We start from the raw sequence: 26,351 nt of genomic DNA on the forward strand, positions 1-26,351 counted from the left end.
TGCTGGTGGGGGTGTTGTTCTCTCCTTGGTAGCATATTTCTCTCCTGGAAATTTGGGGAACCAGGGAAGCTGCAGTTTGCTGTACGATGAAAGACTGGATGTTCACCTGGCTTCTTGGCCACCTCAGAATCACTCTGTCATGGTTCCTGTTCCAATGTTCCGGCAAACATCGTAACAGGTTCCCATGCCGTGCTGGTGCTGACACGCGTCACTGTACGGGAGGGGGCTGCCTCCGTTCTTTGTGCCAGGTGCTGATGTGAGGAGTCAGGAATGTGTGTTTGGGTTATCTCGCCTGGCCAAGGACATTTTCCCGAAGACCGGCAGGGACCGTTAGGGGCACCTGCAAGGAATGGACTTGTACTGACTCCGGCGGGAGGGATTGGGAACTGCCTAGGCTTTTATTGAGTGAAATCCCGCGCTTTTACCATTCTCAGCTTTGCTTGTGATCCTGCATACTATTCATTATTAAATCAGATATCCATAAAGATCCTTGTGTGAGCCTGATGGTGATTTTGGATAGGTAATCATTACACACTCTCCTGGGAATCCCCCCCTCCATTTTATTTTTTACGTGCCAGCAACCTCTTTTCCACCAGATTGAATGGGAATGATGGGGAGAGGTGAGAGAGGGAATTCAGTCTGCATTTTCTGCACAGCAATAATTATGCTGTTAGAAGAAGGCTAAAATTAAGCATCTCACAACATAAGCCTTGTCCTGCGTAAGGCCATTCAGTTTCCCAGAGTCCCAAAAGAAATCTGTTGAGAAATCCAGTTCATTCCATTTGGATGCTTTCGACAGAGCTGATGGGCCATGCTAGCTTTCCCCAGTCTGATGCTCCAGATGTGTTGCAGACTAAGAATTCTGTGAAGTCATCTGGAGGGCCCTGGATTGGGGAAGGCCGAGCTGCCGAGCTGCTCCATTGATGGACCTCTCCCTGCCGTGCTTTTGAGAAACTTTTTATTTAGAATCCAGCCAAGTTAATGTGCTATCCTGTGGCCCTAAAATAATTAGCCCTCTTTCTGGTGTCAGCACTGCAGATTCATGTTAGTGAAAAATGAAGATATCCTTTGGTTCATCCTTCCAAAGATGTAGCAACCAATCTGTGGTGCACCATTCTTCAGGCTAAGCCAAATCCTTAAGCGTTCGTTTTTTGCAGTCAAAGATGACAGCTGGGGGAAGAGAGCAGCAGCTTTTTCCTTGGGAAAGTCCCTTAGCTAAGCATGGGAGAGAAATTCATGTGGCTTATATTTTACTACGTGCTTTCTTCATGTGTGCTTCCCACAACTATGTGGGAACAAAATGAATGAACATGTGGACTTAGGGGGGAAAAAATGAAGCAGAACCTGGCCGATGGTAGGTAAGACAGGAAGAATGAAAAATACAGCAAAACTGAAATAAATAGATTTGCCCACTCCAATCCTTGCAAAGAGGGTGCAGAGATGGAGATGCAGGAATAAGTGAGGCTGCAAATACAACTTTAAAGAACCTTAAGTGTCTTGCAAGCCCCTTCCTCTTCCTCATCTTGTCACTTCTAAGGTGATTCTAAGGCCGACTCATCTGCATATTTTACTTTAGGGGCCGATACAAAAAAGTCCCCTCTGAGCTGAGATTGTGCCCCTGTGGACAAGGCGCTATTGAAACAACAGCTCATGTCCTGCCGTACCGTACCTTCTATAAGGACTCACGGACCCATTTTATAACTCCCTATTTGATAAAATATCCAGGAAATTCTGATCTTTCTTATGTACAATTGCTGCTATCTGATCAGTATGATTCAGTTTCTTTGAACATAACAGTACTGTAGCTAAATTCTGTTATACTGTCTGTAAAATTAGGCAGATTTTGATTGCCCACTGATGATCCCACTGTGAATATTATCATGTTTTGTTTTATTTCATTTTAATGCATTTTTCTTTGTATTTGTACAAATCTGTATTCATTTGTAATTCTGGTCTCTGACCGTAATAAAATAATGATTGATATTTTACTTTACTTCATTTAAACATTTATATTCCGCCCTTCTAATGCATCTCCCCATAAGAAGAACTTCTGAACTGTCAGACTGTGGCTTCCAGCTTGTCCGGGCAAAGTTCTCTTGTTTTCAGGAGTCTCCAGAAATAAAGCTGAGTCCAGCTGTCAGGCTGGTGAAAATGACATGCCAATTTTGAGCCTCTGATGCAGACAGACAAAAACACTGTCTGCAAAGATGTGCTGTCAACCTCACCGGATCTCACAAGTCTCGCTCCCACCTGGGGCAAACCCAAGATAAATTAACGCTAAGAATTCACTCCTTTCCTTTCCTGAGAAACCAGAAGAGGTAAGAAGTTTGGCCTTTATCTGCAAGGAGAAGATAGGTCATCCTCCTCTCCCACAAAAGCACTCAGACCAAGAAAGAAATTAAGGACATTCTCTGACTGAGTTTTCAATAGGAGCTGAGATTTTAAAACCAATCTGCTTCTGGATTTATAGGAGGGGCATGGCTCCCATGCCCCAGGGATGGGCAACTTTTTGGTGGTGCTGAGCCACTTTGGGTTAAGGCCATGTCACCTATGGGCAAAACTGGAGTGATATTCTGATTGCAATAAAGCAAAACTAACAGAGCTCCTTGCCTTCCCATTTCCACTTTCTGTTGTCACTGATGTTCTCAAGATCCTGTTTCTGCAAGATTTTGTGGGCACAGAGCCCTATGTAGTCAGACTGCCTGAAGCTCTAACTTCTCTTCTGGGAGGGCTGTAGGTTTTGAGCTGTGTAGGAAGGAGCTGATTGGAAGTTCTAGTAGCTAGTTCTAGTAGTTCTGTCTGGGGCGGGGGGGTTGATCTGAGAAACCTTGCAGATTATAGCCCTTGTAGAACCAAAGCCTTCTTAGATACAAACAACTGCAACATTCCCAAAGAGAAGGGGGCCAAGGAGTCTTCTGGGATCTGAAGGGACATAGGTACCCACAGAGGAACCACCTCAATGGCACTAGAGTTCAGTACTGCATGCATCTGTGGTTGCTTTCCCCTGATCTAACTCATTGTTTCTCAACCTCAGCAACTTTAAGATTGGCTGGGGAGTCCTGGGAGTTGAAGTCCACACATCTTAAAGTTGCTGAGGTTGAGAAACAATGATCTAACCAGAGATTTGACTAGGCAACAAATGGTGTCATCAGAGAAAGGATTCAATTTCTGGAAAGAGGTGCCATGAATGACCAAGTATCCAGATACTGCACTACAAGGAAAATTTAAAGGCAGGTAAATGTAGGGATGCACGAATCACTTTCTAACTGGGCCATTTCATAATCCTGGTACTCAAAGATTGGTCCAGGCCACTTGTTAGTTCATTCCACAGCCACCTTCAGAGCTCCCTGGACAGAAAGGTAGAATAAATATCAGTCTGATCAACATCATAATCTTTGAAGTTCTCTATCATTCTGCATTTTCTTAAGCTACAAGAAAATCCACCTTTGCTTTCATGTACAATTTTCCCCAACACATTTTTTCTCCAGTCCCCCAAAATAGATATTTTTAAACATAATTTTTTGACCTGAGAAATATTTCCATAGGACAGGAGCTACCACCCCCTGATAGGTTCTGTTCTGAAAGAGCGTATCCTTCTCCTTGAAAAGAAACCTGCAGTGATTTTCTTCTAATATTGGTAGGAAAACCGGTGCATCTTTCCATTCACCACAGACTCTCAGTGCAAGTCTCCTACCTCTCGTTCTGCATAGAAAAAAAGGTCCTCATGAAGTTCTCCATCTGTCAGGGCAATGATGACACTGGCGGTCCTATAACCTGACGAGAAAAGCCATTCCAGGAATAGAATTAATGTCAGGGACAACGGGACAACCAACTAGCCTCTTCTCTTGCTCCGACCTGTTCCTGCGTATCTGGGGCTGTTTGCAAAGTCTCACAGACGCTTCCTTCATGCTTTACCATCACATTGGGACAGCCATGTTTGCGCAAACTCAGGTTTATACAAACAGTTATTCAATGTAGTGGTTAAAGGCACCAGGCTAGAAACGCCAGGCTAGAAACTGTGTTCTAGTCTTGCTTAGGCAGGAAGCTGGCTGGGTGACCTTGGGCCAGTCCGTCTCTCTCAGCCCTGGGAAGACGGTGGTGATGCCAAACCACTTCCAACAAGGGTGCCAAGAAAACGCAGGGATTCATCCATGTGGTCATCAGGAGTCAAGGCTGACTCAAGTGAGGGAGACAAGTTGGTGGGGTGGTTAAAGGCACCAGGCTAGAAACTGGGATTCTTGGGGAATTGGGCAAGCAGTTGTCAGGAGTCCAGCCTGGCCTGAAGGTGTGCCCACACACACCCACATATGCATTTAATAGGAAACCAGACATAATTCAGACTCCGTAGTGAATATGTAAGTGTGTTCTCCAAAGCATCCTGCTTACCTAACCTACATGTTTACTTTTTGGATATAAACTTAAATAATTTTTAAAGGATAAATGTATGCAGTATGTGTGTGCATGACATCCTTAATGGCTGTCTGCCCATAGACCAAATGCAGAGCTGATGCCCCAGATAGCAACTGGACTGGCAGCTCCTCCCTGGTCCCCTCCAGACAGTTTCATGTTTTATGGCAGGAATATGGGAGGCTCCTTCATGATAAACTGGGCCACTGAGCCAGAGGACAAGAAAAGTTTTGTTAGAAGTGGGCACATAGTCGATCAAGGTGCCCTGGTGATAGAGGGGGAGGACAAATTGTGCCAAGCATTCGTGCCAAGGCAGGTGGGCCCAGGTTCACTTCAGCCCAATTCCTCTTCTATCTTGGCATGGGCATGCACACACAATAGCCCCACAACTTAACTGTGACTGAACCTTGAAGGGATCCTGAACATTTTTTTCTGTGTGCCTAAATGGACAGAATCTGATAAGAGAATAATAAATTCACATCAAGCTGAACTCAACCTCACTTTTTATTAAAAATTATGGAGGGGATGAGGAGAAACAGTTAAAGGCTGCTGTTTTCCCTAGAGTTGTGCATTTATTCGTTTTCCGAGGGGCCTGAAGGCAAGAGGGCTCCAGAAGACGGATCGCTCTGGGGCAGAATGGCTCATCACGGAGAAGAGACAACATATTATTATCTCAATTACAACGTGCCATCTGAAGAGAATGCAGAATTACTGCCCAGAGGTATTCTTATCGCCCCAAGATTGTTATCATGATCGGAGCGTGGTCTAGGCTTGTCCATGGTGTGAGCTCCAAATGATCCCACCACAGTGAAGAAGTAATTAAAGTTAATTTGGTTGCTGTTGTCAATCTGAGTCATGTGCTACATGCTCAGGTTAACATACGGCTGTTATGAAAGTGAAGATAATCTCAAGAATTCTGTCTGAATAAAAAAAAAATTAAAGTTCAAGTAATTACCAGTGTTTGCCTAGTATCTTAAATTGCTACATTTTCTACCCCAGAGAAGATCCGCTGGGTATTGAATGACCCACAGCTTCTAGAGAGGGTGATGATCTGGAAAGTGTGCTGGGCTTGACTTAATTGTGTTTGGGGGTGCGAGATGGAGGGTGCGAAGCAGGGGCATCTGTGGGGGGGGTGTCAAAAAAGTAACAACAAATGTGAAAAGGGGGTGGGGCTTCAATTAAACAGTTGTGGTCATCCTCTTGGTATGTTTACCATGCAGGACGCTCCATATATAGGTTTTATTTTTGCCCCACTGCAGATGATGACTTCCATGCTTTACACATTATACATAAAGGCAGATTATAGAAAACCAACTGCTCAGGTTAACCTAGCAGACAGGGTTTTAAAATTTTAGAAGAGGATTTAAAAACAGCCTAAAACTGAAGCAGGGAAATGAGGCAGATGGGTTAAGCACCATTGCTGAACTTGCTTCCATTTCAAAGTGGATTTTCTTTTTTTGTTAGAAAAGCCAGAACTGCTGATCAGTCATTTGCATTTGTGGGTAATGTGTAGTTTGCCCCACAGTGGCTCTAACTAGAGGTGTGACTTAAGAGCAGCATCCTTGATTACAAGAAGGTATCAAAGGCTATGTTTTCACACTGTAGATGTGATTCCACAGAGCCACTGATCAAGCTTAGGCAACTAATGCACTCTGATGTCTGCCCAGAGTTGTTTTGTGAGTCGGGCAGAAAATGAAGTGGAAGAAATTAAAAAATAATAATAAATGAGCAGAACTGGGTCTCAACAGGTTCAAATGTTATGGAACCCAATCCAATGGAGCTTACTTTTTTAAAAAAGCTTTATTAATTTTCAAGATATAATTTAAACACAAAATACAGACTATAGGACAGATAGAATATAAGTCTAAAAAGTCTAAAAAAGAAACAAACAAAAAAAACTAAAACAGTGCAGGAATAGACAGAAAAACGTATAAGAGAGGTGGCTTCTGACCTTCTCCAACACAGATATAAAAGTACATAAAAGTACTTTTTTCTTACTACTAATTAAACACTTAGTAACATTATTTCTCTAAAATCAAACCATTTAATCATCAAAATCCAAAATCAAAACTTCATTTTTTTTGTGTTAACAAGCAAATAGTCCAAAAGTGGCTTCCAAATAGAAACAAATTCAGTTACTCCAATGGAGTTTACTTTTGAGTAAACACCCAGAGAGACTTTCCATGGGCTCAAACTTCCATTCAGAAGCAGTTAGAAATCCAGTTAAAATCGAAGCTTCACAGGGCACAGCACTGTTATTAACATTTAATGTAGAACTTTATTACATTGCCCTTTGCAATAGCCAAGATACTCTGATAATATTTCCGGACAGGCCAGCACTCTAGCAAAGATTCCTGGCAACCTTAATAAAAAGTTTTAATACTTGCACATTCAGAGGTTTAATTACTTCCTGTTGTTCCCTGCTGGGAAGAATTAGTGCTGAATAGCCTGCAATTTTTTTCTTGGCTGTCCTAGTGTCAGTTTTGTTCCTAGCTGGGATGGGGTTAATGACTTACTCCTTTCATATAAGTGTGCCTGTATGTCTCTGTGGGCATTTAATATCAAAATGTGCACCAAGATAGAGATCTGTGGGCTCAATCCACAGTCCAGGAACTCCATTCTAAGATCTCAGTCTGCACAGGAACAAAAGTTTTTCCCCACCTTCACAATAATTGCAAATATCAGGAGTAGGGAAGACCGTCTGCAGGGTCATGAAGGAAGACAGACGCTCTTAACTAATGAGAAAAAAATAACAACTACCACTTTACTGAACTTATTCTTACCTTGAACATTTTCATGGTAAATTTGCTCGCTTGCCTAAAACAGAACCAAAGAGGATTGTTATGATGTATACATATGGATAAAATATTGCTTCAAACGTCCGTAGCAAGAATATGGTGCCACGCTGAGAAACTGCCATGTTGGGAAGAGACGGGTAGCAACTGTTCAGCCGTGGCCATAAGGGGCAAATCAAAAGTCAAGTTGGAGGTTGCGACCATGTGGTTGAAGCCCCATCCCCTTTTTACGTGTGTCCTATGTGTAAAGCACATCAAAATGAGCTGGGGCTTTGATGCCATGGTGGCAAGCACCATCTTGACTTTTTTCACACCTCCTCCACATGGACTCTGCTGCACAGTCTGCCCTCTGCCCGTGGCATCCACAGTAAAATCAAGACTTATATTCTTTGGTCTTATTTACCCTTTCAAATCCTTCGTGCATGTACGTGTCTCCTCCGGGCATGACCTTCTGCAGCTCATCTAAGCCTTGACGGATTTGTTCCCTGTAACAGCAGAAGACAATCTTTGGTCAGGGAAAATGGACTGGCTATGGGCCAGAATGGTATGCAAGAGGTGCCACAGCTCTGAGCTCTCCACAGCCTCCTTGAAATAAAACATTTTCAGACGCTGTGGTGAAATAGACATGTGGAAGAAAAGTGTTATCTCAAGGCAGGACATGGCACTGAGACAGCCAGAGAAAGGCGAGATGGCTGACAGCTGTTTTGCTTCCTAGGCATGGGAAAAGTCCTATTTTGCTAGAACCCCCATCTTTCTCAATTCTTTCCTGCACCTCCCAAGATAACAGTGGCATGGCAACCTGTGAGCTCAATTTCCAGAGGCCTGAGAAAAATCTAAGGATAGGAAAGGGGGAGACAGCTGGATTTTTCCCTTGAACTTTACCATGAACCAGTATCTACGGAAACAGCCATGGGAAAAGTCTGATTTGGGCCCATCTGTTGCAGTTCCCAGCAAGTGAAGAGATGCCAGATTTACCCACATCTGTCTTTCTCCCTCCCTCCTTACTCTTCTTTTACTCTTCTAATGCTACTGGACAAAAGGGTGGAAACCTGAGCTGAGAGGAACACGGTGTCCTTCAAGAGAGAGAAATGCAAGATATTATATTTAGGGAGGAAAAACATAGAGCACATATACAGAAAGGGAGATTTGTGGCTTGGAAGCACCACGTCAGGGAAGAATTTGATTGTGGTCATCGACAACAAGCTGAGCATGAGCCAGCAGTGTGAGGCAGCTGCTAGACGGGCTAACACAGTTCTGGGCTGCGTTTAAAGAAGGACTGCACCAAAGGTACATGGTCTTTGTACTCGACACTGGTCAGAGCACACCTGGAGTGACATATACAGTTCTGGGTGCCACAGTTTCAGAGGGGTATTGACAGGTTAGGGCAGGTTCAGGGGAGGGTGACCAAGATGATACAGAGATTTGGGGACATGTTCTGTAAGGACAGGCTGAAGGAACTGGGTTGTTCAGCCTGGAGAAAAGAAGACGAAGTGGTGACATCGGTGTTCAAATACATAAACTTCAATTTAATTTATTAGATGTATTATAGCTACCCACTCTTTTAGACTCTGGCCAGCTTACAAAATCCAGAAACAATAAAAACAATTAAAAACAATTAAACCCACATAAACCTACATATACAGGCAGCCTGGGCTAAACAACCAAAACAATAAACCAAATAGACATGACAGGGGCTCCACAAATGCAGTACCTCAGTAAACCCATTAACCCCATTAACCCATCAAAATGGTGCCCTGGGGAAAAGGCCCAGGGACTATTTTCCATGGCCACAGAATCTAGAACCAGAAATGATGGGTGCTGTCCTAACAGCCAGGAACCACGCTGAGACGAGGAGTAGGTCTCTAGTGTTTTATTACTGCTACATTAGACAGAAAATCCTAACAAACTGAAGAAGCGTGGGAAAAACCCAGACAGATAAACCCCAAAAGTCAAGGCGGGTCTGATCTGTGTCTCTTTGAATGGTTGCTTAATTCCTCAGTACTACGCATGCGTTTTCCCCCCTGGATCGAGGCCCCCTCCTGCTTGCCATCAGTACTCATGACAGGTGCAAGTTGCAGCTATCTAGATTTTGTTTTAAATATGAGGAAATGCCCCCTGACAGTAAGATCTGTCCAACTGTGGAACCGTCAACCTCTGGAAGCTGTGGGTTCTCCATCTCTGGGCAACCATTTCTCAAGAATGGGTTACTTGTATTTCCATGAATGAATGAATGAATGAATTACAGAGAGCTGGATTCCCTTCCAGCTCCATAATTCTATGTCTCTATAGCATTATCAACACTGTTAATAAATTAGATCCACGGCACCTGGTGTTCCACACGTTTATTGCCAGATCAATTCCTGCAAGCTACCCCATTACTCTTGGTAAAACTGACACCAAATTTATGCATCTTGTTTCAGCACTGATTTCTCAAGGCTTGAACATGACTTATCCTTGATAAATATGGAGTGATGTATTCTAATACTTCCAACTTGCCATTCTATGTTTTCATACCAGAACCTTTTTCCTATAATATTCTGAGTCCTTTATATATAAATATAATACTCTTTACCGGCCTGGCTAGAACTCACTGTCACTCTTTCTGTGACCATTCCATTTAGTTTAAAGGAAAAAAAGAAAAAGAAACAGTCTTGATATAACTTTCAGAAACAGTTTGCAATTATAATGAAAAATATCTTAGACATACAGTACTTCACCTTCCAATGGAGAATTTAAAAGCAATCAGTCATACGTGGAACCCTGGTGCTATTTGTGAAAATTTGGAACATCAGATTTCCTTATCACAATATACAAAAATAAATAAAGCTTGACATTAAGCTAATGCATTTTTAACTTAGGATAGTGGGTTTTTAAAAATTTAGATCTTCTTGGCAAATCATTTTTATATCACATTGTCTTTTTAGATGAGTTTTTAATATGCTTATTTTATTTGAACATACACATTTCTAAATGTATTTTAGCATGAAATAAGCATGTTACATGCATCTTGGTGCATTTTTAAGCTGCAAATGCCATTACAAAGCTGCAAAAGGAACAGGATAGCTGCATTCTGACCTGCACATTAATCTAGGAGCAGCTGATCGGGTTGTTTCACTTCAAAAGGCAGGCCAGAAAATCCTTGAGTTTTCCTGATAGTCTGGACACCATTATCAATCAAATCTCATCCCCAGATCCATCACTGGCTTTTCCTCTTTTGCTTAGGTTTTGAAGGCCCCATGTTTCGCTCTCTGCATTCTTCCTCTCAGTTATAGATTCCATGCATGGTTGAAAAAGTCTTGAGTATATGCCATCAAGTCAGTGTTGGCTCTTAGCAACCACACAGATGGATCTTCTCCAGGATGATCTGGCCCCAACCTGGTCCTTCAGGTCCCTTGACGGTGCACCTAGTGCTGCTGTAAATGAGTCCATCCACCTTGCTGCTGGCTGTGCTCTTCTCTTTCCTCCCACCTTTCCCAGAATTATGGACTTCTTCAGAGAGCTGGAGTTTTTCATAAACACGTCCAGAATATGATAGTTTGAGCCTGGTCATTGGAGCCCTGAGTGAGAACTCTGGGTTGCTTTGTTTAATGATCCATTTGTTTGTTTTCTTGGCTGTCCATGGTATTCTCAGGATCTTCTCCAAAGTTCAAAAGTGTCCATACTCTTCTGTCCCCTCATCTAAGTCATTTATGAAAATGTTGAATAGCACTGGGCCCAAGAGAACCTTGGGAGATCCCATGGCAAGCCTCCCTTCATGTAGACAGAGGTCCATTAAGGACCATGTGTTGGGTACAGTTATTCAACAACTTGAGAATCCATCTGGTAGTGGGACCATCTATCCCATACTGTTCCATTCTATCAGGAAGGAGGCTGTGGTCTTCGTTATCAAATGCCTTGCTGAACTCCAAGAACACTACATCTGCTGTGTTCCCTTGGTCTACTAATCTGGCCACTTTGTCAAAAGAACCCACAATGACTTCCCTGACATGATCTATTTTCAACAAACTCATGCTGGCTTCTATGACCTTCCTGACATGATCATGCTGGCTTCTACTAATCCCATTGTTCTTTTTTAAGTCCTCACTAACCCACTGCTTGATGATCTTTTCCAGGATTTTCCCAGGTACTGATGTCAAGCTGATTGGCCTGTAGTTTCTTGGTTCAAGAAAGAAGGGTTAGACCCCCTTCTTTTAAAAAAAAAAAAAAAAGATTGGAACAATGTTAGCAATGCTCGAATCTTCTGGCACTCCTCCCGTATTCCAGGAGTTGTCAACAACTACATCCAGTGGGTCTGGGAACACATCCACCAGTTCCTTTAGTATCCTGGGTTGTAATCCAGCAACTTGGATTCATTCAAAGCAAGTAGGTGTCTCTCCTCAGTCCCTTGCCTATTTTGGCCTATTTATCTCTTCTGCCCACCCCCACCCCAATGGTGCACCTTCTGACTGGTTGGACCCCCTTTTTCCTTCTGCGAAAAAACAGATGCAAAACAGGAATTGAGCAGTTCAGCCTTTTCCCCATTGTCCATCACCGCCTGGCCATCTTCTCCCACCAGGAGCACCGTTAGACTGTCTTCTTGTTCCACACATACCCAAAGAACTCTTTTTTGTTATTTTTGGCTTGCTTTGCAAGCCTCATCTCATTCTGAGCCTTAGGTTTCCTGACCCCCTCCTTACAGATTCAGGCTATGATCTAATTTTTCCCCCTCCTTAATTTTCAGCCAGACATTTTCACCCTTGGCATCATGGATCTCCATACAGGTGTAACACAAAACAAAACAACATTAAAGCAGGGACAGCCGTCTAAGAACAGCATTTCATGCCTGCACAGGAACCTGAGGCCACTTCCACACTAGTGACCTAAAGCAACACCAAACCATCATGGAATGGATATAGACTTCTTCTCAATACTGTTATTTTGGCCCATGACAGGGGGATGGCTCTTGAAGGCACTAGAAGGTGCCAGCGGGGAAAATGAGCTCCATTTGGAACCCTTCGTGCAATGCTGCCCTCCCAAATACAGATGTCTTGTTTGGGTCATACGCTGGCAAACCTTGAGCCTTAATGCTATGTAGGGAAAGAGCTGGGAAATCTCCAAATCTCAATTTAACCAGAATTATAGAATCCTAGAGCTAGGCCATTGAGGGCATCAAGTCCAAACCCAGTGCTCCTACTTGTAAGCTTCCAGATCTGGGCTGCAAAATCCCAGATGGCCACTAGAGGCAAGGCAAGGAATTCAGAAGCGTCTTTGCTGCCATCTAGTGGTTGCCTGTAGTATTGCAACCCAGATCTGGCAGCCCAGCCTTAATGAGCGCCCTGTCTGCAGCCCCTCCCAATCTGCTATGGAGGAATTATTGGCTTAATTTACAGGGCCCGTTATTCCCAAAGCGAAAGAGGCAACACTCTTTCCACTTGATGTCCTTAGAAATAATCAGACGGGAGCAAAAGCTGTCCAAACAGAGAAAAAAGCGTTAAAACCTGCAGTGATGCAAGAGAAAACCTTGTTCTGCCGAAATTCAACAACAGACTGCACAGTCTCTACATACCATTGTACCTACATAATGAAATACACTGCATGCACTTTATCAGGATTAATTTCTAGCCACACTGAGGCCCTGGTTAGGGTTGACGTAAGATATATCAGTAACTCTGCCTTGAGGAGTCGGCATCACACACTAAAATGGGTAATTTATGGCTTATTTGTTGGGCAGGCTTGTTCCGTGAGGACTGCAGGTGTGTTTTACTGCCCCAGGTTTAACAAGTTGTAGGAATTCAGTCTGTGTTCTTTCGAGAGACAGTGAGAATGATGTGAGCTGGGCTGAGGGGACAGGAAGGACCAGTTGCTGCTAAGGGAAAAAAAGACGGTCAAGATGGCAGTCACAACCAGGCAATTGGAGCCCGGCAATTGAGGTGGGGCCTCAACTGCAGAGTTGCTGCCACCATCTTGACTTTTTTGACCCCCTCCTCCATGGATGGCCCTGAATCTGTGCCTCCCAGCAGGGGGAGCAAAGGACAGACACCCGCTGGGCAGGAAGATCTGGATGCATCCAATATATACATTCAAAAGCCAAGCATAGTTCAGCTCTGGTAGAAACCCCGATGTTGTTGTTTCTAGACCGTACAGCTTCAGACAAGTTGCAAACCCAAGCAGCTGTAGCTTATTCGACCCAGCATGGTTTAGCAAGGCATGGTTTAGTGCAGTGAGAATTCTGGGAGTTGGAGTCCATGTATCTTAAAGTTACCAAGGTTGAGAAACACTGGTTTAGTGCACTGCATTAGGGCTGCAGAGCTGATGCCCACCCACTCCCCGCCTTCACCTGCTGTCTGTCCCCCTCTCTCTCTTACGTTCAGCTTTGCGCCTATTTTTTCCCACTTCTTCTAGCTGGGAGGGCAGAGCTCAGCCTCAAAACCTCTGCTTCTCCTGGATGCCTATGTGACATCTACAATAGGTTTACTCCTAGTAATTGTTGCTGGTCTTAAAACCCAAAGTAACAATGCAAACACAATTACTGATAAATCGAAAATCCTCCCTGGGCAAAACAGGACAGTTGTACAACTTTTTTAAAAAACAGCCATGTTGGCCCCCTGACCCTTGGCTGAAAAAAGGTCCACTCCCTCCCCAACATCTGTCCCAGGGACCATTTGGGGATTTGGAAGAGGTGGTCCTTAAGAGGTAGGTTGCTCAGACTTGCTACCCAGTGTGTAACGTCGACCTTTGTGTGCAGGATAACATCCAGCATGGAAGGTCCTAGAACAGTGCAGCCCCTCCTTCGTTTCCCCTTTCTTACCTGTCTTCTGTCAGCCTCATGAGGGTTGTGCCTCTAGTGGAGAAAACGATGAAAGACATTCTCAGCTGGGGGCTGCAGAAAGAAAGACACCACAGTTAGGACTCCTTCCTCCCTTCCTTCCTTCCTTCCTTCCTTCCTTCCTTCCTTCCTTCCTTCCTTCCTTCCTTCCTTCCTTCCTTCCCTCCCTCCCCCCCATGGGCAAACATGGCAACATGCCTGTACCCTTAATTACTGGTAGTGAATACATGAACTGCCTCTGCTACAGTGTTCACAAAAGGGGGTCAAAAAAGTCAAGATGGCAGCTGGGACTGAGCAAATGAAGCCTTACCCCTTTTTATGTGCGTTCCCTGCACAGAACACATAAAAAATTCCCAGCGCAGAACTTGGATCATGTGGTCATGGCTGCTATCTTGACTTACTTGACCCTCCTTCTCCTGTGGATGCCTCCATAAACTTCTGGTTTCTCTAAGAGACTTGGACACCTTACAAATATTCTTCCTGTGAATTTAAATCAGGACTTTTTCAGGCTGAGGACTGCATTCAGCCTTTGAGTTGCACACTGGGGAACAACCCGCCCCCCCCCGGACGGAGGAAGGATCATGACAAAATTAAACTTTGCTTATCATTTGTTGAATAATATACCTATCAGATTAAACATTCCAATACTGTAGAAATTTCTGGAAAGACTTCAGGGATCAAAGCCAAGGCTTTCAAGGTTGAACATGGCTCTTGGCCCTTTATCTTAGATGGAGGCCCATTTTATTTATCTGTTTTCTTATAACAGTTTTATTTATTTATTTTATATTTCAAATTTCCATCACTGCTCTTCTCCCCTGAGAAGGGGATTCTGGGCGGTTTACAATCAAGAGTGTTCCAGTCAAAAAGACTTGGGGCAGCGCACAACCTCCGGGATGCATCCAAATGTGAACCAGCATTTTCTCTGCTCCATCTCTGAGATTAATACAGAGAAACCTCTTCTTTGAAAGCTCCTCATTCAACTAGCTATGATATTTTCTCCAGAAAGCAGAATAAGAGAATAATCCCTCTCATGGAAACTGAGGGATGGATCCTGGCAGGGAAATCTGGAGGGAGGTCAAAAAAGTCAAGATTGTAGCCACGCCTCTTTTTTCACGCATGATGCACCTAGAGGAGAGATGGGGCTTCAATTGTGCAATCATAACCGCCATCTTAACTTTCTGATCCCCTTCCCCTGGAACTGGCTATATCTGCAGATCGTATATAATCTTTTGTCCCGCCAGCAGAAAGAGAACCATTTCTTACATCATTCTTAAGGCATGCCTCTTCTACAAATGTAAATTAATCTCCAGATCATTCTTTGGATGCTATAGTCCGAGCAGAACCAAGGATTGTTTTATTTAATAAGGGCTTTTATGCCCTTATCAACCAAAAAAGCCCATCTAGGAGATTTACCAAAGTAGTTTGCAACCTTAAATAAATCTTGAACAGTTTCTCAACATCTTACCAAACCACAGCTTTCCTATCATAGATCCTCTGAAAGAATTCATGACATTTCAATTAAAGTTTTACTTGATTGCTTAACAGGGCTAGGACCAAACCTGAAGACCCAGAACTGTTGCAATTTTCTTTCTCTAAAAAATCTAGACCTCCGTGAAAAGAATAAATAAGGTTCTGATAATCTCCAGGACTTCGTGCTCATGAAAACACAGAGGAAACAAACTGTTTGGAATTCTTTGAAAATTGTGTTCCCTTTCTACATTTAAGAGGAAAACTAGTTTAAGGCAACAAAAGCAGCAAAACAAACTCAGTTTTTTTCTCAATTATTTATTGCTCAATAAATTTCCTTCAGTTACAGTGTTGCTGAGAATCAAGGGGACAACAGGGTTTGAAGAGTCCAAACTTCAGTCAAGACAAGGAAAAAACCCACAAAAACATCTGCTTGATTCTCACCTAGCCTGCATCATGATTAGACAAGGAGGCTACAATCAATAGACTTGATCCTGAGTAGGTTTCTTCCAGTGACTGCTGTGTCTGGAGCAGGCCCCACTGAATGCTCTGGCACTGACTTTTGAGTAAATATACAGAGAATCAAAGCCAGATGGTTCAGCCCACTGATACCCACATGCCATACTCTCAGCCACCCATAATTGCTTACCTTATAAATTTGTGAGCCAGATGTTCCACAAAGTAGTAGATTTCACTCCAGTGGTGTAGGACACTTCCTGATCTGAAAAAGAGATCATGCCAGGGAGTATTGATTTCATTGTAGAAATGTTTGGGTTGCTGCCTTTTTACTGAGGTTCAGTTCATAGAGATTTATTAATCATATTTTTATCACCGCCCATCTCCCCCACATGGGGGACCCTGGGTGGTTCACAGAGATACCAGCTTTGCTCCTTGGGACAGAATCTGATCTTCTGCTAAAAATTCCTCTTGTCTTCTCTGGAAAGAAGGAAGGGAAATGGCCATATTTCAAGAGTGGCTTTGGAGAGCCTGTACAGATTATTTATGTTTCAGGTTGACCCCTGGGAAAACCTATAAAAATGACCCTAGAAGAGAACAATTTCATCTTCAATCCTACACACATGCACACACACACACACTTTGGGGATGGATCCCATTGATGATATAATAGGTCTCTAACTTTTGAAACCAGGAGGTGGGTTCTTGAGCAATCTAATGGTGCTCTTATTTCATTGTCTTCTTTTTTTAAGTATACAAGTCTCTCCACGTGCATTGCTGAGCTGCCCCTTCCACGCATGGAAACAGCAAATATTTGGTCATTATTGCAATAAAGGCGGTTACAACAATTATCCACCTTAACAAAAAACTGCCTTAGGCATGAAAACCAGCTGGGTGACCTTGGGCCTGCTGGAGGTCCTGGCAAATCCAGCATGCCTCATTAGCATGTGCATTAGCATGTACATTGAGTTTGTCCCACAATGCGTTTTGAATGTATGTCGACATTGCACTCTGCAGGAACCCTTGAAATATTTTTCAGGCCTCAGGGAACCCTGCACATTCAGGCTCACATATAGGCCAGGAGTTACAAAATTATTCTATTCATTTCATGGGCAGGCCTGTATAGATGCATTAACCATGTTCTTAAATAAAAATAAAGGATGAAACCGGCCTCTTTAAAGTGAAGTTGCCCGAATTTGAAATAATTTTCTAAATAAATTGTGATCTGCTCGGGAACCCTTAATGACCTCTCATGGAACCTGAGGGTGCCACAGAACCCTGGTGGAGAAACCCTGCCATAGATTAATGTGGCAATACCTTTCACAGGGGCAGCAGTGGAATTCTGGCACATGGGACCAAGGGATACACTGTGAATTTGTGGCTAAGGTGAAATTCAGAGCAGAGGCATTTTGTGGCTCATAACTCCTCTCTTAGCTGCAGGTGGGTCCCCTATGAAAGTCAAAAAGGTCAAGATGGTGGCCATTGCTGTGTGATCAAAGCTCTGCCTTTTTTCAATCTGCCTTGCACGTGTGACAACATGTGACAACGTAAAATAGGAGCTGGGCTTCAATTGCACAGTCACAGCCTCCCTCCTGACTTTTCTGACTTCTGCTTAGCTGCCAGCCTCAATTCCTAACTCTCAAAAGCTACATTCATTTTCCAGGGTTCACACCATACATGGAACTAAAACAAACAAACGAACGAACAAAATGAGATGAACCTTTTAGTTTCACACAACCCTCTAAGCTATAAAAATACCACAACACCTCAACAAGGTTAACGTTAGCCAACTTTCACATGTTATGTGAATGCATCTACCAGATCTTTCAATGAGCTGGTGGAAAACGTTGCACGAACCTAATCACAATATAACGTGGCAGAATTAGCCATCATTCACAGGATAAAAGGAAGGCTGTCCTGTCATGACAAAACACAACTTGGCTTGTCCACCTTTAAGATACTGTATAACTGGCTTCCTGTTGAATGTCCAGCCACAAGATCAGGGATTGGGAAATGACCCCTTCCAACCCAGATACTGTGTAAATGCAAGAAGGAAAATGCTAGTTCTTTAAGTCCGAGCCAAGAAGTCACCCAACCACAAATCTTGGTAGTTCCACTCAGCATGGCCAGTGGTGGAGACCATCTGGGAGTTGTGGTACAGTTGTGTCTATTACGTCTCCCTATCCCTCAGTTGATCAACCTGATACTTGTAGGCTTTAGATGGCTCTTCATCCTTTTGTTCAAGCAATGATCTTGACTCCCAGGATGGTGTGTGTGTGTGTGGGTGTGTGTGGGTGTGTGTGTGCTGTAGGGATAGGCTGAAAGCTCAGGGAAGGTGGAGGGAAGCAGGCCCTGGTCTGCCAAGGATCCTGCTTTCCAGAAAAGCCCATACATTAGGGCTCTGCAAAGCCTTCACAAAATCACAGAACTGGGATACACCATAGAGGTTATCTAGCCTGACACCTTGCTGAGTGCAAGATCCTCTAGGCCTCTCTAACAGATCACCCTCCAGCCATTCCAAGGGGTTCTTAGCAAAGTCCACCGGTGTGTTGCGAAACTGAAGCACCCTTACTTTTGCAGCGCAGAGGCAGTTACATCTTCCCAAAGATTCAGGCAGCCAGCCATGGGTTTTTCCAGCCCTCATCAATGCCCAGACAGCTTCCCCCCAGACTGCAGCCAAAGCAAAGGAACTGCCCATGCACACATGTGCGCTGATCATCTGGGGTAAGCCCTGGACAAAATTGTGATTGACACAAACAAGATCATTTGGGGTTTTGGAAGGGGAGCACTGAAAGAGCTGGGCAGCTCTACTTCCTGCAAACAGTGGTCAGACAGAGAAACAGTGTCTTGGAGGGTGCAATGCTCTCACTTCTGCTCCAGTGGCATTTGTGAATTATAGAGAGAGATAACAGCTCAAACCTCCTGGGGCCTCAGTGAAGCAAAAGTCCTGGGTGAATCCTGACTGCAGACAAGGCTCAAAAGTAACTGCATGAAAATGCTGGCATGATGGTGAGCTCCTTCTCAAACCTGACCCTTTTTGCAGCATTCTCACTGCCCAGGCTTAGGCATTTTGAAATGGCATCTCAAGGGGCTACTGCATTTCAAACTGGATTTGATGCCACAAAACAAATCCAGTGCGCTGCCAATTATAGCAGAATCCAACCAGCCTTCTCTTGTTCAAAAGCATTTCCTCCTTTAAACTTGATTATTCAACATAAAACTCAAGATAATTCACGATGACATATAAAAAGATTGAATGTTTAGAAATGCATAGATTTTTTGCCTTCCAATAATCAAAATAGGTCACCATTCTGCATTGTCTTCCTTCTTTAAATCCAGTGACGTGAGTCAATGTAGCCAGATTTGTTTTCTGACTCATCCATAGAACGTATTCGGCATACAAAGCTCTTCTAACATAAGTTGTGTCCGAAAGATCTCTGTGGAGAAATGATGCTCTTAAGTGCATCACAGGTATAAAAAAAGTTGTAGGGTTAAACCAAGGTTTGCTATCCTGCTTTGTAGAGTGAACTCAAAGCACAAGCCAGCTGGGAAATAAATCCCCTCTTAGGACCAGATGTGCAGGCTGAAGGGGAGAATGTGGCTGCCAAGTCTGATGAATCTACACCCAGGAAGGGGCTTGCTGGAGAAAGCAGTGATTCCAGCAGAATTCCCTTTTTCCCTTCCTATCCACAAGCATCCAGAGAAAGGGGCAAGAAGAGGCAAATTAAGAGAATGATGTAATCTGCAAAATTTATGCAGACATGGTGATGTCTGAGACATCATCATGCCTTCTACCCAACCCTGGAGCTCCAATCAGTGGCTAATGAAGATAATTTCTCCAGCTTTGCCCCAGGAACAATGCTGTGGCATGATGGTACAGAAAAGGATTCTCACTCTACTAAACCATAATTTACAGTAAACCATGGTTTATTAAAGAAAGCACAATGGGCTGCACTCCCAGAACACAATGTGCCAGAAAACCACATTTTCACTTAGGGCTCCCCTGCACCTTCTGCTTGCCCCAGTGTGAGGAAGGCCCACCTTCTGTTTCTGGAGGACAGAAGTGAATGGTGTCATTCTCAAACCACACACACACACACACAGACACACACACACACCCAGCTCGCAAGGAATGAAACTTTCCCATCTTTCCTTGGTCGGTGTCAAAAGAAACGTTTTCTAACCTCTGCTGGTGCAAGTAAGTCTGTGCAATCTGCCTGCCTGTTTTTCACTTAGGTAAATGCATCTACTCTAGCTACTGCCTGCTGTGGTGGGCACAGCCTCTGGCCCCTGCCCTCCATGGCCGTTTCACCCCCTGGCTGATGCCGTTTTCCAATGGGACCTTCCCACATAAAGCTGGACCATGTTCCAGGCAAGTGTCAGCTGATCAGAGAGAACCTGTGTAATGGCCTGCGGGAGTGACCTTGGGAGACGGGAGGGAGAGCCGCAGACTGGACAGCCATCATGCAGAAGGTTTCTCAGCCCACAGAAGGAGAAAGGGGCATGGGAAGCGTTTCCGAAGGGACCCTCCCAGTGTTCAGGAGAGTAAAAGGAGAGGAGGGGAGAAATACTTTCAGTCATGTAAGATTCTCTTAATGCAACCTTACAATAAAGATAGCTGGATTTCTTTCCATCTCTCCAAGCTGTGAAATGGTGGAGGTCCCCCTCCCCACTTTCTTTTAAAATTGTCTCCCAATGAAGCATTGGAATGGAAAACCGCTTCTCCCAAGGGTGGTGGGGGGGTGAAATTGATGTAAGTTCTGCCAATTTCTCCTTCTTAGCAAAAATGGTAAAATTGCCTACCAGGTGTAAGACAGGCAAACTTCAGTCCATGGCAGGGGGCTTATGAAAAAAGCCAATGGATGACAACCTTGGCTTCTCAAAGACTCACCCACAGAAAGGAACACATTGGGGCTGGCTTCCCCAGCACAGGTGGGAGGAGCAGGGGAATCTACCAATCAGGGCCTTTGCGAAGAACCATCTGGACAGAACATCTGGCTGGCATTGTGGCTGGGAATGGACTTGGACCTGGGTCTCCCCATTCCTAGCTCAACAACCAACCACTAAACCAGTGTTTCCCAACCTTGGCAACTTTAACATGTGTGGACGAAGTCCACGCATCTTAAAGTTATCAAGGTTGAGAAACACTGCAATAAACCATGCTACCTCTTAATACGGATCATAGAAACGGATTGACAGCAAATTATTTTGAGTCATATAAATAAGCAAGAATTATAAACTACATTTGCAAAAGGGTAAGAACATAGCAATTTAACTTCTCTCCGTTTCTCATTTTATTGGTCATTTTTGTAAATATGCAAGTTTTTCTTTAAAGGTCACCCTAAATGCTTTGTGCATTTAGATGCATGTTTCTAGAAATAAAAACCATTTTTATTTGCAATTTTAAATCTGTATACACTTTTCACCAAGAATTTCCCCCACATTACGTTTATGAATATGTACATTTTATTAATAATTTTCCTCACTAAACTTTTAAAAATTGTTAGTGAATTGCATTGCCAAATGCAGAAAACTGTAATCTTCAGATAACCAAGTTCTAGTTCATGCATCAGTTTAGTAAGTACAAGATGAGATCCATATTTAAATGCCAAGCAAATGAATTTCTCCCCCTCCTAATCAGAAATCTGTGCAGGTCAGTTTTAAGCATAAGCATGCGTTGGGGTGGGGATGACAGCTGATAAATATGCCAGGATGTCTTGATGCACCTTTTGTCATTTGAGTGCCATCGTAGTTAGAAGCAGACATCTATGACTTCAGTGTTAGAGATGGAGAAAGCTGAGCCAGTAATATGTGACTATAACTCACCTAAACAGCTAAATGCCTTTCTGAGACAATCCATTTATTCCAGTGTTTCTCAAACTCAGCAACTTTAAGACATGTGGACTTCAACTCCCAGAATTCCCCAGCCAGCATGCTGGCTGGGAAATTCTGGGAGTTGAAGTCCACATGTTTTAAAGTTGCCAAGTTTGAGAAATACTTGTTTATTCCCTCCTTTGAAATCGTTGTCCTCAAACACCAGAAACTCAGGAAAATACAGTCCCATGCTCAGATCCTAGCTGGTGAACAGAGATGTCTCCAGGAAAAGGTCAAAAGCAGTCAAGACGGCAGTGGCAACTACGGTATGCAGTTGAAGCTGCCATTTTGACTTTTTTGACCAGGCCCTTGCTTCCAGATCCCATTGGACTAGACCGCTCTGAAGAGTTTCCACATCCTTTTTTCCTTTTCCAGAGATGCAGCTGAGGATGAGAAGCAGTCGCAACCGAGCTAAGAAACCCTGATTGATTTTCCATGGTTCTGAGCAGAGCGAAGGCACCCGAAAGAGAAGGAGAATGGCCTGGATTATGCACAGGCGTTGAAGAGGCTGTGAATGAACTCCGGTGCTGCAACATGGGTCTCCCTGGACGCAGGACTTACGTTTTGGGTGGTTTCTGAGCTACACGCCACTTTTTAAATTCGCCACATAAGTACATCTTGAAGCTTTTTTTCTCCCCTTGGAACAAGAATCCAAACATCTAAAATTACAGCTCTTTTTTCCATCTTCCCACACAAAGATTTGCACAGAAAAATGCTACCACTCCTAAGTTGAGTGCCAGCAAAAAAAGGGGGGAAAGTCATTTCAAGGAAGACGTTTTCGCTTCTGGGTGCACAGATTTAACAAAGCACTTAAAAATCCAATGTTTTTCACCAGAAAAAAAATGAGGAAAAAAAGTTTGCCACAGCTGAAAGGACTAAAATTTTAAAAATGAGCTGAGAGTTTAGAGTTTGTATAACCAAATGCTGCATTCTGAAGAAAATGGTTTATCTTCTCCTTGCTTTTGATTTCTCTGTTGGCCTTTCCATCAGCTGCCTTAACTGCTCTTTAAATAAAACCAATTAACTATTGGTTTCATTGACTGTGCTATTTTCTTGATCTATTTTTTTTTTTTATTGTAATGATTTTTATGCAAAGCACTTCAGGGTTTTTTTTTCTTGATTGCTTTCTTTTTTGGTCTGCAAAGTGATCTGCAAATACTACAAAAAAATAAAAATAAAATACATTTCCTGTGCAGAGAAAAGAAGAAAAAACTGAAGCCCAGCCTTGAGGCCCATGACACCCAGAGCTGAATTAATTGACATTTGCACTGAAATATCTTTTTTCAGCTGTCGCTAGCGTGCTTCTGCCTGCAGAATTGGGATAGTTAGCACGAGACCTTTTTCAGTGTCTACCCAGAAAATGCAGTACTTCTTTTGACTACTCAGATTATCTCAGGGAATGGCGGTGGGGTGCTCTGGGGAACACCTTCCTTAACATCTGTCAGACTCACTGCCCCAACTGGCTTCAATTCTTTTAAAAATATACTTTTAAATATACAGTGTAATTAATGGTTTAGAGGGTGAATCATGAGTCAGGAGATTCCCAGCTGAAGAAACACCAAGAAATTTATTTGGTAGGTGGCTTAAGCAGGCTCTGATCTCCTTGGCTGTGTCCCCATTTGCAGCTAACCAGGGCCAAGCGTGCCCTGGCAACGTTTTTTCTGCCATGTCCCCATGACATTGTCTTGTGCCCAGCTGAGGAGCGAGACAAGCTTGAATTGTCCTCAACTGTACCAGTGTCAAAGCAGGAGTTTTCCCTTAGAAGCCAGCAGCATCCAGCAACTGTGCCCCAGTCCAGGAAGGATTTGACTTATTATTTTTTTTGTTGTTAGATTTATAGCTCATCTTTTTCCAAGAAGTTCAAGGTGGCTGAGATTGGAATCTTCCTTCGTTTTATTTCTGCAGTAATAGATTCTGTGAGGTGTATTAGACTAAGAGAGAAAAACGAACTCAGATTCAACCAGGGGACCTCCACAGTTGAAGGTCACTTGAATCTGAGTCTCCTCAGTCCTGCTTTCCTTTGGATTATGTGCAAATAATAATAATTAATAATAATAATAATAATAATGCCTTTGGTTAGGACTTGAATTATTAAGTTTCTACCAGTCTTAGACTGTGAATCTAATTGTAGATTATAATAATAATAACCGCTCAGAGTCCCCCAGTGGGAGGAGATGGGCGGGGACAAATTAGATAAATAAATAAATAAATAATAATAATATCAGTCAATTGCAACAGGCAGCTTTACTTGGAACAGCTTAGAAACTGCAGTGATACCTTTAACACCATCAAACAACAACATCTGCCTATCCCAGGTCCTTGGGAAGGACTCGATAGGTGGATAAAAATGCCAAATCCAGCCTGAACTTCTGGCTGACTGTGCGACCAACCATAATAACACCAGCCCCGATGCTCTGTTTAAGAAGCAAAAGTAGTTTTATGGGCATTATATCCACAGATCCTGGAGTACAGGATAAACATCTATGCTGCATAATTATATCAGGGGAGCCAAGTCTGGGGACCCTACTGAACATAGCATCTTGGTCCTGGGCCTTCCAAAGATGCCGTAATTCTTTCCCTGGAGCAGCTCAGTGCAGAAATATTTGGCCAGCCCTTGAGACAAAGCCATCCACGCTAACGAATGTGATGTTTGGCAATGAGAAGGTGTTGAGACACCTGTTTGAGTATTTGCTAAGTGGGGGCACCTATTTTGCTTACAGAAGGTCCAATTCAGTCCTTCACATCTTCACTCAGAAAAGGATCACTAGCAGATTATGGAAATGACTTTAGAGAAGGTCACTGGGTCAAATTTCCAGTAGGGAACAGCCCTCTCTTAGAGATCAGGTTAGCCTGCACAATACTATACAGGCCTTCTAGTAAACAATGAAAACCAAATGGGTCTTAGGACTTCAGTGGTTGATGTCCCACTGCTCTGAGATTCTACGTATGATTATATTTATTACTGAAATGTTACTTATGCTAATGGCTATATGTTACCGTAAATGTTTTAATGTTATGTGTCTACCATTATATATATATAGTATGCATACTGTATGTATATGTATATATGTATGAAAGGTGAAAGGTCCCCTGGGCAAGCACCGAGTCATGTCTGACCCTTTGGGGGGACACTGCTTTTGTGACGTTTCCTTGGCAGACTATAGAGCCAGGTGGTTTGCCATTGCCTTCCCCAGCAAGCCGGGTGCTCATTTCACCGACCTCGGAAGGATGGAAGGCCGAGTCGGCCTGAGCCGGCTGCCCAGAGAGAATCCAGCTTCCACTGGGTTCGAACCCGGGTCGTGGGGAGAGTTTCAGTTGCAGTGCTGCCGCCTGCCACTCTGCACCACATGAGGATATATAAATATATATATACACAGACGCATATATATACATACATACATACATACATTCTGTATATATATACTGTGTCTATATGTATGTGTGTGTGTGTCTGTATGTGTGTGTGTGTGTATATATAATGTTATAGACTGTGGATGTTTTAATTATTGAAGTACACAAGCCACTGTGAGTCTGTAAAGATTTGGCACCGTACCAATCTAATCAACAAAAACTCTGTTACTTTTCTTGCAGTTTGTTGTTTTTTGTTTGTTTGGCACCGGTTCTTATTCAATCTGATGAAAAACAATGAACTGAATTTAATTATAAAGTGACCAAGGAATGCTTGGCCAGATAGCATCAGCTCTCCAGCCGTTTCCCCCACCTTCGTTAAACTTCAGGTGCGTTCTTCTCATGGTGCTTTTCAGATTGTGAGAAATGAAGGGAAGCTTCAAAGAAATGGAAAGATGGGTAACCAAAAGCACCATCAGCTGCCATCTCTTAACAACAGAACGAATGGTACCCAGATGGAACCAAAAAGAATGAAATACATTTTCAAACACTTTCAAAATGAGATAAAACAAAACAAACAAACAAACAGAAGAAAACATTTGAGAAACTGCAAGACTGGCTTTTGGCTCAGCATTATTATTTTATGTAGCAATATTTTCTACAATTCTGTAAGGGAAAAAAAACAGGTTTTGGGGGTTTTGCCAGAAAGTGGAAATGCATTCACAAGATGAGCAACTCTCACCTCAAAGATGGGGAAGTAGAAAATGATGCTAGAGGGAGGACTTTGGCATGGCAACAGGAACTTGAAGTCATTGCATTAAATGTTAAATAGTCAGGAAATCTGGGGCTTTTTCTGCATTGTTGTTTTCTTTTGAGGACACTTTTTGAAAGACAAAACCCACACTGCATGGCTACATATCCCTGGGAATGGGTGGCACAGGCAAAAGAAGAGATGGTTGGACTGGACACAAAGAAGGAGAACAAGGATTATTGGGAGTCTAGAAGGTCCTTGGAGAAGAGGCTGAGGGAAGCCCAACTACTTTGTTCTGAGAACCATGTTGTGATAGCCCTGATCAAGTACCTGAAGAAATGATGTCCAAACCTGCTCTCTGTCGAATGGAGGACATGGAAAAGAGCCTTGAGTTATATCAAGGCAGATTCTGGTTGAATTCCTAATCATAAGAGCAGTTGAACAATGG

The 26,351-nt window shown here is 43.2% G+C and overlaps 1 protein-coding gene across 1 annotated transcript in view; it reads right to left on the bottom strand.

Moving 5' to 3' along the window:
• Window positions 1-26,351, bottom strand: part of ANTXR1 (ANTXR cell adhesion molecule 1) — a 152,565-nt gene that overhangs the window by 119,134 nt on the left and 7,080 nt on the right. The window contains exons 2-6 of the mRNA XM_063311570.1: window positions 16,124-16,195; window positions 13,990-14,061; window positions 7,606-7,687; window positions 7,191-7,224; window positions 3,695-3,774 (exon numbers count right to left, since the gene is read on the bottom strand). Coding sequence (XP_063167640.1) covers window positions 3,695-3,774; window positions 7,191-7,224; window positions 7,606-7,687; window positions 13,990-14,061; window positions 16,124-16,195 — 340 coding nt within the window. The remainder of the gene's footprint in view (window positions 1-3,694; window positions 3,775-7,190; window positions 7,225-7,605; window positions 7,688-13,989; window positions 14,062-16,123; window positions 16,196-26,351) is intronic.

This window comes from Candoia aspera, chromosome 9, assembly GCF_035149785.1.
Source record: "Candoia aspera isolate rCanAsp1 chromosome 9, rCanAsp1.hap2, whole genome shotgun sequence".
In the NCBI taxonomy this organism is placed as follows: Eukaryota; Metazoa; Chordata; class Lepidosauria; order Squamata; family Boidae; genus Candoia; species Candoia aspera.